Below are 13,761 nucleotides of genomic sequence, written 5' to 3'. Positions count from 1 at the left end.
ACAGCCGAAGCCAGAGGGAGCTTTAGAGAATAGCGGGGCTGCTAAGATCACATCTATCAGCCTATCACACCTACATTCGGTATTCACAGAACAGGCTGTGCTGCAAAGGTGGATGAACAGTGAACATGAACTGAAACATCTTCATTATCTCTCCCGCCACTTTATATTAATATGATGCGAGTGCCTTTTGTCTTTATTCAGGTTTGGGTTTACGTTACGACGGCGTTAAGTCGTCCAAAAAACACAGGAAACGAATACATAACACTCAAAATCTCACGTTTATTTTGACGCTATTTTCGACGTCTGTGCTTTCGGTGGCAGACGCGCACGTCGTGTCTCGGTACACGAGGACCGATTTTAAACCGCTTAAAAAAACGAACGGCTTTTGCGCCTTCGACGTCTCTGGCGCTTCCGCTGTCTGTGGCGAGAGGGGGGAACGATCGGCGGGGTCGATACGGGCGGAGCCGTGGAGGCCGTGGAGACGAGCAGCCGCCGCGGGGAGCCTCACCCAGCCCTGCCGAACGCGCCCCGCACATCTGTTCCGCTTGAAAAAAACAAAAAAAAAACAAACAAAAAAACAAAAAAGACCAGCGAGAGCCTTTAATTTTCGGTTTCAATTTTTACGTCCTTCAAGAGCCCTGCGTTATATTTACATCTGTGTAATTCTGCCGAAACCGAAAACCGCAGCGGGGAAAGAACCTCGCGACGGGTTTTTTAGTTTTTTTACAAAGCGCTCCGCGCCGTAATCTCCGACGGGAGGATTCGTCTCTAATACGGGCTCCCGCCTAGCCCTGCTGCGGCCGCGAGCATTCGTGTTTTTCTCTAACCTGTTTCTCTCTTCCGTTTGTCGTCCCCTCCCCCACTTTTGTACAGTTTGATATCAGCAGCTCAGTATGTTATCTCTCTTGGGAGAAATTGTATGGAGCCCCAACAGCTGGAAGAAAAAAATCTCCCTGATGGGGACGCCTGGAAGCGTGGAGTGAGATTTGTCTCAACTGAATCCAAACCCATAACTGATAAGGCTGGAGGGGAGAAGGGGATCACGGATAGGCGCACCAAGAGCGGCGTGTCGTTAATGCTTCGGCGGCTATAGGGGTTGACTCTTTAATGACCGGGCGGAATGAATGGCTCTTTCTCCCGTGCACAGACGCTGGGTCTGAGAGAGGAGGCTGGGCCGGAGCTGATAAATAATGCCTGGAAGTCCCTCAGTGCAGATAATGCCGGCGCTGAAAATGCTGAGTATGATAACTCTATCGCTCCTTTCGGCTCCTTCGCGTTTTCCCGGAAAAACACGCCCGCTTCGGGGGAAAAAAAACACCGAGGGCTACGTGGAGCTGCGCGCTAACATCTGGGACCGAATGAAGAAGGAATGTTCGTATCGAAAAAACCTGCATCCGGCAAATTAGCTACTCGATCCCGCCCGTTTCAGTTCGGCCCGCGCCAGGGGTTGCAACACAGGCCCGTTAAATTAGCTCGAACGGAAGGCCGGGGAAAGTTATTTGCAAGGGCCTACCGAGGAGAGTCCGGCCCTCATAAATACGTGAGGCGTTCTGCAGTGAAGCAAGCGGTAGCTGCAGGTAAACTATCCCTCTCCGCGGGGCCCCTTGGGCCAGCTCCCTCTTCACATATGAATCCTTCGATCGATAGATAAGCGCCTCTCTCCCGCCAGCCCGTTCGGGCTCTCAATTTTTAAATTGGAAGGCTTCATCGGCGTGACGGACGTGCGAAAGCGTACGCACACGCAGCCGAAACGCCAGGGGCAGCCTGCAGCCCGGCGGCTAAGGCACATGACCGGGACCCGGAAGGGTGGTGGGTCCAAGCCCCGGTGTAGCCACGACAAGATGTTACCAAGATGAAAAGATGCGCTGATGCTGAGCAAGGCCCTTTACCCTGCATTGCTCCGGGAGGGGGGGGGGGGGGGGGCTGTCCCCAGTCTAGTCTAATCACACTGTAAGTGGCATTGGAGAAAATCATCAGCTAAATCACAAATGAAAGACAGAGGGTCGGGTTAGGGTTAGGGCTAGGGCTCTCACCTTTGACGGAGATCTGCGCGGTGGCCTCGATCATGCCCAGCGAGGAGATGGCCACGCAGGTGTAGTTGGCGGACTCGCGGATGTTGGTCAGCTCCAGCACGTTGCGGCCGATGGGCATCTCGTCCTCCTTGGTCAGCTCCACCAGGCCCTTCATCCACTTGACGTAGGGCATGGGGGCGCCCACCGCCACGCAGGTGAGGTTGACGCTGCCCCCCGGCATCACCTCGTGGTCGGTGGGGGGGATAGAGAATCGAGGAGGCACCCGGCGAACTGGGGAGGGGAGAACAAAGCGTCAACGAACCGCCCGCGTGACGATCACAAACGGGGCTTGACCTGCCTGCTTCGTGGTGTCAATGTAGTTAAAGGCCCGCGCCCATATTTTTCGTGTTGTTCAGCTTTTCATATCATGCTGGAGCTTCCGATTTGTGTACCGTACTGATTCCAGTAAAACAATTGCTATTTTGGTATAAGTATGTGTATTTCGCTGCTATTGTTCCTGAGCCGTTTGTAAGATGACTTCGTGTGCGGGTTCTGAGCCATCCTGTGAAAGACTGGGGCGTTGGGGCACCTGGGGAACATGGTCAAAAGAGCAATCAGGATGGGATATGAGTACTGGTGTTATGTTCAGCTTGCTGTATTGTGACATTGCGCCGGAAGAGAGGGGATTTGTGAAGGCGATAATAACGTTGGTTTCTCATACAGGTGCACCCAACAGCTGCGAATGAACAAGTTTTACTTTCTTCCCTCCCTCCCTGGCGGTGAGGACCCGGATTCGGGCCCCATGTACCACCACGCGGTGAGGCTCAACCCGGAGGAGCCGAGCACGAGAAACTGGCCTGCAGAGAGGGAACTGAACCTTTCCCAGCAGCTGGGCGACAGGCTGGAGCATCAGTGGTGGTCTGTGAAGCCCTTGTCCCGAGGTGCCAAAATGTGGGTGAGCAGACATTGAAAAAGGTGTTCCCATGGAGACACGGACAGCTGTCGACGTGGTCGAGAGACGGAGAGGTAGGCCACTGCCGTTTGCGAGGGTTTACTGAACTACGCTTAGAAGAGAAACACCCAGAAAAAAACAGGTAACTCCCTTCGCAGCTGCTCCGTTGTTTTCGGAAACAAAGAGTTGTGAAATAATTTAATTGGAGGGTAATTTGCCTACAGGAAAAAAAACAAAACTCAAACAGTGTGACTCAACTTGTAGACAAAGGGAGTGGTTTTGGCCTGATATTTCTCACAGAGATTGGTGGACTTGTACGTAGCAAGGAGGTGTTACCTTGGGGAATCACGTCAGAAGAGGTACAGATTTCATGGTACCCCTGTTATTCCTTTGAGTTGGGAGGGAAGGGTTGTGATCACAGGCCAAAAGGGCCGAGGCTGGTCACCATGGGAACGGGGTCGGCCTGTCCAGACCAGCGAAAGCCGTCCTTTTTTGTCTTCCGACGCACGCAGACACCCTGCAGACGTCTGTTCAGCCACTCCAAACCCCAGTGATCACAACCACGCATACTAACACTGAACTGCTTTACTTTTCCCCCCCACTGAGTCATTCTCCAGCAGACAATACTGCTATTTATAATCTTTGCACCCTGACACCGTCTGAGATTCCAACTACAACAAACCACTTTTATTTTAAATAAATGCACGCTGTATATAACGTGGCGCATTTATGAGCTATTCAAAGCAAACTGCCAGACAAAGATTATCATGGGTGGCTGGAACTGCGAAGCAGTCTGTGTGTGTGCTTCAGAATGAAAATAAACCAAATGATATTCACCTACTTACTGCATTCAGAATTCAAGGCGACATTAAGAAGTGTAATAAACCTTTATCTTTCAGGTCCTGGAGACACAGCAGTTCGTTACGCAGCCCGTAGAAAACGGCTGGGGATCACGTAACAGCAATGTTCACGTCAGGTTGACGTGTGTATGGTGGACCCCATCACAGCACAATGACACTGATATCCCATGCCCGCATAGAAACGAAGAGCAATGGGATTTAATGGATGGATGAACTTGGATGAACAGTAGCAGGAGACTCTATCTGAACCTTCTTGCATTGCGGCCTCCTGGGTCTGTTTGATATGGAAGGGGTGGCATGGGCCAGGACTTGCTCTGAAACAGTCCCCACAAATCCATTACGGGATCAAATTCCCCGATGTTTTTCTCTCTCGGTTTACCCAGAACGTTGTCACAGTTATGCTTGTTATTCCTGTTTGCCCTTGAACTGAATCCACCACAGTGTGCAAAAAAAAACCCCTGTCTGATTGCATGTTAGTGTATTTATATTTGCGTGTGCGTACGTGTATGTGTGTGTGTGTGTGTGCTTGTGTAGATGTGCGCGCATTACTAAAAACACGTTTAAAATTCAGGTCAGGTAGACTCGGAGCCAGACATTTTTTCCCCGGCCCTCAGCTTTAAGGAGGCTTACAAAAGGGACCTGAGTGATGCTGAAAGTGTGCCTTTGTAAGGGCTAAAAACCTGCAGGGTTTTAATGTGCTGGCAGCGCAGGGAACATCCACACAGCCGGATTTAATCACCGCGCTGATAAATGGAACGAGGTTACCCGGTACGGACGCGAAAATGGCCACAGCTTGACGTCCTTCTTTTCAGCTAAAAAGGCTCAAGTCTGCGGGAACGGCAATCAGCGGAGATCGCCGGGACAATGGATACCTATCCCAGCTCGGCTGGGCGTGCTTCAGCTCACCGGAGCACGGCTGAAGTGTTTTACATAAGGGGCTGTGTGGGGCTCGAGTGCTAGCTGAAGCACACACTACACAGCGCACCTGTGTTTACGGTCAGGCTGCGGGCAAACGGGCGGGGTTCGCCGAGGGTGGAGTTTGGGGGCAGGGTCCATGGCGGGAGCAGGGAGCGGGGGAGAGGGTGGGGGGCGAGCAGTTCGGTCGCAGTCAACTGTCAGGCGGCGCATGCAGAAGGGGGGGGAACGGCACACACGACACAGCACTTACTGAGCCGAACGCCGCTACCGACACGAGTCACCGCCATCCCTCAGAAAATGATTATAAACAATAAAAGCGAAATTCCGTTCCGGAAGCGAGTCGGCGAACAGGCCCAACGATCGGGTTCCTTGTCGCTTGTCAAGCAGATATCTTTTAAACGCCTTCAAACTGACAGAATGCTATTTATCTGCCGCAAATAACTGGCCTGGGAAAGATGACTACACAACTTTCTTGTTCCACGGATGCTTCTCCTCACCGCAGTTGCTACTTCTACAGACACCCCGTTTCATCAGAGCAACTGAGGGCGAGTGCCTTTTCATGTATTTACTCTCAAGTATAAAAATAAACACCAGTCCAGAGTCCAACACCCTTACCGATTCGCCACCCAACCCCTAGCTACGTGATTTCGAAAGTACACAACTGACTCGTTTGCCCCTAGACCCTTAAAAAAGCAGCAACAAACAGCCAAAGCCACAGTATTCAATCAACGCACACCTACTGTAACACTGCTTGTTATTATCTCCGCTGAAACTTTCTAAGTAGCTGCATGCAGTCCTTTGATTATCTGCAGTGGAGCCTTTGGGGAAATCCCGAGCCAAGGCTTCCCAAGCAACGGGTGTACCTGCCTGACCCCAGAGCCCAAACTCCAGACTCTTATTATAAGATCTGTGCTTTCTGCTTCCAATAAGCCGGAGCCCCCCCCCCCCCCCCCCCGGAGCTCCAGTGCAGGGGAGGCCCTCCCCTCAGTAAAGGCAGGGGAGGTGCTGCAGCTATCTCTGCTCCGAACCCCCTGTCTCCTCCTTCATCCCGCATCCGTCGACCACGGTGGAAGACGCAGGGACAGGGGACAAGCTTTCTTTGTGACAGACGGAGATAGATAAAAAAAAAGAAATACGACTATAAAAACAAACATATCTCCTGTCGTGTCACGCGCACGTATTTGAATAATTCACCGTTTCTGCGGACGGCGAACATCTCACCAGGGTTTTTTTGGGACGCGCGTAGACGACCCGGTGACTGTTACCGACACCTCTGTCTCCTCCCGTGCTGGCGGCTGAGGTTTCGCCCCATTGGCTCCCGGGCTACGCCGCCAAAGCGCAGGAGTGACATCATCCCGCCCCTTGCGCGCCAGCAAAAAAAACCCCCGAAAACCCTTCTCGGGTTTCAGCGAGACTCCTGGAACACGCTCGGCCCCACGGGACTTCATTCATCCCCTTCCTCAGCCATCTGGCGGGCTACAGTTTCTCCCCGCTAACCGCTCATATGCATTTCAGTGAGGAAAGAGCGGACACTGACACCTGGGCCGCATTACCTCACCCCAAAACAAACCGGGCAGGAGAGAGAGAGCTGCGATCCCACCCTACCTCCTGAATCATTCAACAGCACTCAATTCACTTGTGCGAGTCTGCCCGGCGATTAGTCCCTGTTAATTGGCGCATTAACTCTTAAACAGTCTGCTATTTAAAATGTGAAAGGCAAGATGGAGCCTCAGGGCACGGGGGGCGGGGGGGGAGTGAGAGTGCTGACTGACTTTCCCCATCAACATGGCTGACTTGACTCCTCCCGAGCGACAAGTTCTGGTGCGGTAGCTCTTCTTTTCGTTCGTCGAGCGCCAACAGGGAAAGCATACAATTATTATTCCCCAGATTTCCTCTCCGCGCCACACAAACCTTCTCGCTTTACAGAGCCTCGGCAGCCATCCGCTGCTGGCATAATTTAGGTTCCTCCGCTTCGCCAATATCAAAGCAAGTGGGAAGGGGACAAGAACGGGGCGATAATTTGCGGTCTCTCGCTATAATTCCCCTCCTGAAAGTAACTCCACGTAGGCAAATCAGCAGAAAAAACATCGGGGAGATTCGACAAATCTTTGAGACTGACCTTTCGGAAATGAGTATCAACCGTGCCACTGAGAGCACTTGGTGCTTTGAAGTCACACAAAGGGGCCCAGGGTGCTATTATTAACGTCAAAAGAAAAAAAAAATTGGTGCCGCAAACCCTGTTTTTATATTTTGTGGCTTATTTTTTTTTTCCTAAGTCTGGGAGGAGAAAATGGCTTTCCCATATGAAAATTAGACGAAAAAAATATATATTTCCTCGCTTTCCCTCGCTCTTCCCTGTGGAGAAGACTCTTTTGAGCCCCGACCCTTTTGTGTTTCAGAAGATGGGCAGGGATGCTTGTGCCGAGTCCCGGGGGATTTCAATAGCGCTGATTAGGACACTAGCCCTGTGGTATCCTCACGTTCCTTTGTTCTCCTCTGAAGTAAATACGTAGCCTCGATCGAGTTCGACATTCTCGGGCACACAATTAAGTCTACCTCAAGCGAGACCGAGACCCTCAACGAGCTGAAAGCACTGCCTCTCGCACAGGCTCGGGGACCTGAAAAAGACATCTCACTCTCACCTTTTTGATGGCAGAGTGTGACAAAAGCCGTTGCACGGGTATTATGTGAGAAAAGCACTGCATTGCTGAGCTATAATTTGGGACAACACTGTTCCTCTGGGACCAAGTGGAGCCTCGCCGTAGTGTTTATGCTTTGGCGATCTGCAGATGTACTCATGCCTGTGAGAAAACTAATTCTGCCTGCGCCCACCAGGGCCGGCGGAGCGCCTGGACTGGAGCTGACAGGGAGCTGACAGCGATCTCGTGATAAATCTGCGCTATTTAAACTCCCAAACAGGGGCGAGGCGATTAATTGGGCGCCGAATTAGCCGCTGACTGCTCCCGGCGGCGGAGGAGACGGGAACGAGGAAGGGAGGAGCTCATACAAACCTTGCGGAGACACGGAGACACGGAGAGGTCAGAGACGGTGATGCGGAGCGGGTGAACGGGCAAGGCCAGGGCGGGGGGGGGGGGGGGGTTTGGGAGGTGGAGGTTTGGGGGGTGGGAGAGGGTGGGGCGGAGGGTGGACTGTGTACTGGGAGAGACATACAAGGCTGGTGGATGCAGAACATCAGCATGGGGTGGAACGGGGGTGGAGCATGGGTGTTGGACTGCGTGTACAAACGAGGACTCATGCAGGCAAGCATTCCATCACAAGAGACGGGGGGCGGGGTGATGGGAGTGTCATAGCAGTGCTGGGCCCTGGGAAAAGGACAGAGGTGCACCTCCCCCCCCGGTGGGGGGGTGGGGACAGGGCGGCGGTGGGGGAACCGGCTGGCTGCGGTCCGCACAGGGCCTGGCGTAGGAGGGTAAAAAGTGAAAGGGACCAACCTTCGCGCTGATCTGAGAGGTGGGTTTTGAGGTGATATTTTTGATGGCAGGTGTGCAATGGTGATGGACGAAGTGAAATTGAAAAATAAAAAATGAAAAGACAAAACAGGAAAAAGGGAGACAAGGAGAAACACAGAGAGAGTCAAACAGGCCATGAAGGGGACAACATTGCTGAACAGTGATTCACAGACACACACGCGTGAACCAATACATACACACACACACAGAACACACGAACGTGTGTACCAACATACACACAGAAACACACAGAACACACACCCGTGAACCAACACACAGACACGTGTACCAACACAGACACACACACACACAGAACACACAAACGTGTACCAACATACACACAGAAACACACAGAACACACATGCGTGTACCAACACATACACACACACACAGAACACACACACAGATACACACCCACAGATACACACCCACACGCACACACATAGGCACTCATTCTCTCAGTCTCATTCAGGCCTCTCGCACACAGCAGGAACCTCCGGGGAATAGAGATGGCACGGGGCATTCTGTACTCGCTGACACCTCAACTTCATTATACACAATTCCCACACTCGCAGCCTAGCCGGTAACACCGTCCAAATGTATTCCGTCCATTGGCTCCTTTACCGCAGAGCCACTGAGCAGGTTGGCGGCTGGACGTGAATACAAATAGGCTCAATGAATTAGTCATTCACTCGACACTATATTGAAAACAGGCTCTCACCCACGTCCTACCCACGAAATCCTGCCGCACAGCCACAGCGGGGAAGGAAACACAGCTCACACACGCATTAGTTTTGCATTTGGTAAACACAGACACGTTGTCGCACACAGCCACACACATGATTATCTGGATGCAGAGGCTGGATGTCAGGTTTATCGGGGGGGGGGGGGGGAGAAGAAACCTGATTATGATGTCCTGGGGAAAAGCTCTCGTCTGTAAGCCACAAAGCATGGTACACCAATACTGTTTACATGCTGATAATATGTGCATAGTACATTCAATCAATGTAATAGGCTATACCCCCCCCCTCCCCGCCCAACACGTACGCACACACACACACACACAGACACACACAGAAGTGCAGGCAACCACCCAGGCACGCCACATATTCCCACACAGACACTGTGACAAGTCACATGGAAAAATGAGCAAATGCAGACAATCGCTTACTTCTTCTCACTGCGGGATAAGCTCTTACAGTCTATATATCTGACAGTGCTCTCCGTGCGCTGATGGATTCCTCCGCTAACTGGGGGGTCAGAGAGCGCACCAACCCCACATGAAGAGGCGCTCGGAGAAAAGAGTCCAGACAGACGTACGGGGAGTGGAAGAAAAGAAAGACAGAGGGAAGAAGAGAGAAGACAGGGCACATCCCCCCTCCCCCACTCCCTCGTCACCCTCACCCCCCCCACACCCCCCAAAAGCCTTTGACCACACACGAAGAGAGGTAGACTATGGAAGAGCCATTTTTCATGGAGTGCTAACATCTGACAACATGGCTGTTGGAACGTATAGGACCTGAAGAAGAGGCAGAAGACGCGGTTGTTACATACACATTTGTAGGAGTTGAAGTGTTTCAGTTTTACTTTGCTAATATTTGCCTTTTTTGGTCATGTGTTTGAGCTCATTGCCTATTTTGTCCTGTAAATACAGGGGCAGTCTCATATACAATGGAAGCTGTCCATGTATGCTTACTTTTCTCCTAAGCTGAGTAACAGCAAGTGTCATAATTATCTATAGTACTGCAAATTTTAGTCTTATATTGAGACTTAAAATATTATTTCTTATGTTTTGCAAAATAAGATGAAACATTACCAATCAGGTAACAGTTTAACTCACTCCAAGATTTGCCAATGGAATAAGAAAATATTATTGATATATATCATATTAATATCATATTAATATTTGAAAATGTCAAACATGAACTTCAAACAAGCTAATATAAGAAATAAGATCTTAAGTCTTATTACAAGACCAAAACACTTGTTAAGACAGTCACTTTTTGTAGTGTGGCTTAATAACAATGATAAAGTGAAGTCTGAGTCTTGAAAAGAGTAGTTTCCATTGAGCAGCTCCGAAGATATAACGTTGGTTCTATTTGAAATGAAAACGCTTAATAAAAATAAACAAACCAAAAAAAAAAGCGAGACCCCGCTGTTCAAACGAGATGTTTGTTCTTACTCGCTGTCACAAGGCTGGTTTGGTAAGAGTCTCCGGTGATTAATGGACGTTCATGGCGTTTCCTAACAGCGATATCTGAAGTTCGACGTCTATATTGTCCACACACGGGCATAAAAACACAATCAAATTGACTGATTGCGGCACTTTGATACGCGCAGTATATCACGGCCCATTTGTCATATCAAAGATTTTAATTGTCTACATTCCTCGCAGCTGCAGACCTGCAGGGCGTGAGATGGGAGTGAAGACGAGGGGTGGGGGGGGGGGGGGGGCGATCCCCCCCCCTTCCCAGTTTTACGCTATCCCGGGCCCCCCTGCCTGGCAGCGAGGGGGGGTCCCGCCCGGGCTCTCTCTCTCCGGATTTACGAGGGACCGGGCCCTCTCCGCCTGCTTTCTTGGGATATCCCCGCTATCTGGCTTCCCAGAGCCACGGTCGTTCATTACACGGGGCAGCGTTCTGGAGAGGCGCGCCACAGCCCGCCCCTGCCCCTGCCCCCGCCCCGACGCTCCTCAGCCTGTTTTACTGCCCCAATACTGCGGCCTTCCCGTCCGGGGCATCGGCGCAGCGACGCTTAATTGAAGGCGCAACGTGCTTTTGTTCTCTGCCCCTCAGCCAAGTGCACTTCCAGAAGTTTATGTTACGTTTATTTATATTTAAATGCGGTTACCACAACACTGGTGTCTCTCTCTGTCTTTCTCTCTCTCTCACTCTCTCTCTCTCTCGCAGACAGACAGTGTCCGTAATTGCCATTCCATTCCCATTGCGCAGCCTGGCAGATTCTGCAGAGGCTGATGCTGGGTGGCATTGCACAAGGGCTGGAAGACTCCTCCGTAGACTCTAAACCGCGTACCTGGTTGTGATCTACCTGCCAGGGAAAAACCACCACGTCCGCGCCCGCAAGAAAAAGCGACGCGTGAGGTTTGGGGTTTAAACGAAGCCAGCCATTTCTCCCCCCCGTGTAATTACCGCCATTAGTGGTTTGGAGTAATTACAAAAGCTGCGTTGGGGTTTTCGGTGTTAAGCCCACGTGCCTTATGATAAAAGACGCCGTTTTCTTTTTGCGGATCGGGATTATAGATAATTCCTCTCTGCGGCCTCTCGAGATCATAAACAGTCCCCGTGTAAAGGCAGAGGGGGCTACGGTTACCGGGGGCCAAGGTCGGTGGTTCTAATCCCGGTGTAGCCACAATAAGATCCGCACAGCCGTCGGGCCCTTGAGCGAGGCCCTTAACCCTGCGTTGCTCCAGGGGAGGATCGTCTCCTGCTTAGTCTAATCAACTGTACGTCGCTCTGGATAAGAGCGTCTGCCAAATGGCAGTAATGTAATGTAATGTAATGGCTAGAATTGAGCAGCGGTATAAACAGGCTGACCGGGGCGGCGTGACCGAGAGCAGGTAGGGTGTTCTGCGACCTTCTCTTCGGTGGAGAGGACTGATCAATGCCAGTGAGCTGCAGCAATTCTGCGCTAATAGGCGCCAACTGACAACCCACTCACGGTCCGGGCTCCGCCACTTTGAGGTGGCTTAAAAGTGAGCATGCCATTCTCTTCTCTCTTATTTTTAAGCACACGCTGACAAAATCACCGCGTGATGTCTTATCCTGAAGTCTCAGGGCCCACGGCAGTTTTTCTCTTATAAACAGATCCGTAGCTTCTTTTTTTTTTAAACTTCGGCAAATGCACCAGCCGACATTTTCCTCCTTGGTAAAAAATGAGTTCAAAATAGAAATGCACACACACACACACACACACACACATATCTCTGTATCCACTTCTGGATGAAAGTGAATGGAAATGCTTGTAATGATGATATCTACAGCCATGCCTAGGCATGCGATGAAATACAGTGGGACTAATAAACCACTGACATTTATCATTATGGTTGTCCATGGCAGCAGGGAATTTGATCAGATAATGAGTATTCTCATTAACTGCAAACCTCACACGCCATTACTCAGCACAGATATTCCACTTGGCACTTTCATATTGATCTTAGCAGGGACATATATTTCTCTCTTGGCGCTGTGGCAGGTTCATAGGAGCACTGCATTAACTTTGGCGGTGACCTCTACCAACAGAACGGCTGTACAGTACCTGCATACGCGTGTACGCGCACGAAAACAACACATACTGTATACCTCAACTACTGTATATGCTTAATCTGTTTGTCAGCCGTTTCCAATTCCAATTAATGCCGCTAAGGTTATTCAAGGATGCGCGGAACTGCAGTCTTTGAGAAGTGACAGGGTCCGTGTCCTTGTTGAAGATGGCGTGAGGAGAGGACTTAATCGGAAATGAAGCTCGGGCGGCGCGGATACGGTGTAACCTGCTACCCGCACGGGGGTAATTTCCCCCGAGCGTGGAGCAGGAAGCACAGCGCACGGGCGGGGTCCCTCTCCCTCGCCGCCAGACTTGTCCGCACGTGTTTGGCGTCGGTCTGGCCCAGACGGGCCCCGTGGCACCCGGCGCTGACCCGAAACTCACCCCCCGCGGCGCTGGTGACACGGGTCAAACAAGGTGCCGCACCAAAAAAAACACCCCGATATCCCATAATATTTTAACTCCAAGATAGAAAGACAAGATAAATAAAACAAAGGTGCCAGTCAAAATAAACATGAGAATGTTGACTCTGGGCGTTGTTTTGAGAGCGGCGCCCCGTGGGGCCCGGCAGCAGTGACACGGAAGAGAGCGGAGGCGAGTTAACTCTGCGCTGGTGAATCCCTGATGAGGAAGGGCGAGGAGCTCCAGTGTGGAGGTGTGTGTGTGTGGTGTGTGGTGTGTGTGTGTGGTGTGTGTGTGGGTGGGTGTGTGTGTGTGGTGTGTGTGTGTGTGTGGTGTGTGTGTGGGTGGGTGTGTGTGTGTGGTGTGTGTGTGGGTGGGTGTGTGTGTGTGGTGTGTGTGTGTGTGTGTGTGTGTGTGAGAGTTTGTGTGTGTGTGAATGAGTGTGTGTGTATGTGGTGTGTGTGGTGTGTGTGTGTGTGTGTGTGGGTGGGTGTGTGTGGTGTGTGTGTGTGTGTGTGTGTGTGTGTGTGTGGGTGGGTGTGTGTGTGTGTGTGTGTGTGTGTGTGTGTGTGGGTGTGGGTGGGTGTGTGTCTATGTAGTGTGTGGTGTGTGTGGTGTGCGTGTGTGTGTGTGTGGGCGGGTCTTACCTCGCACGTAGAGGTTGGCGGGGGCGGAGTAGCGGGTTCCGGCGCTGTTCATGGCCACGCACTCGTACTTCCCCTGGTCAGGCTCCTCACTCTCCTCGATCTGCAGGGCTCCTGGTGGAGGGGGTGTGGGGGGGGGGGCGAAGGGAGAGGCGGCACACAGTCAACTCTCCATTCTCTCGCCCGGCTAACAACCAGCAGCATGAAATGCGCACAGAAAAA

At 51.5% G+C, this 13,761-nt stretch overlaps 1 protein-coding gene across 3 annotated transcripts in view; it reads right to left on the bottom strand.

Annotated features, from left to right (window-relative positions):
* The window catches only part of LOC133128624 (receptor-type tyrosine-protein phosphatase F), a 235,413-nt gene that overhangs the window by 78,783 nt on the left and 142,869 nt on the right, over window positions 1-13,761 (bottom strand). For all 3 annotated transcript variants that reach the window (XM_061242300.1, XM_061242299.1, XM_061242301.1), the window contains exons 6-7: window positions 13,543-13,653; window positions 2,034-2,303 (exon numbers count right to left, since the gene is read on the bottom strand). In XM_061242300.1, coding sequence (XP_061098284.1) covers window positions 2,034-2,303; window positions 13,543-13,653 — 381 coding nt within the window. The remainder of the gene's footprint in view (window positions 1-2,033; window positions 2,304-13,542; window positions 13,654-13,761) is intronic.

The sequence above is a fragment of the Conger conger genome, chromosome 5, assembly GCF_963514075.1.
Source record: "Conger conger chromosome 5, fConCon1.1, whole genome shotgun sequence".
In the NCBI taxonomy this organism is placed as follows: Eukaryota; Metazoa; Chordata; class Actinopteri; order Anguilliformes; family Congridae; genus Conger; species Conger conger.
Note: the sequence above shows the minus strand (reverse complement) of the source record. Positions and strands in the feature narration are given on the sequence as shown.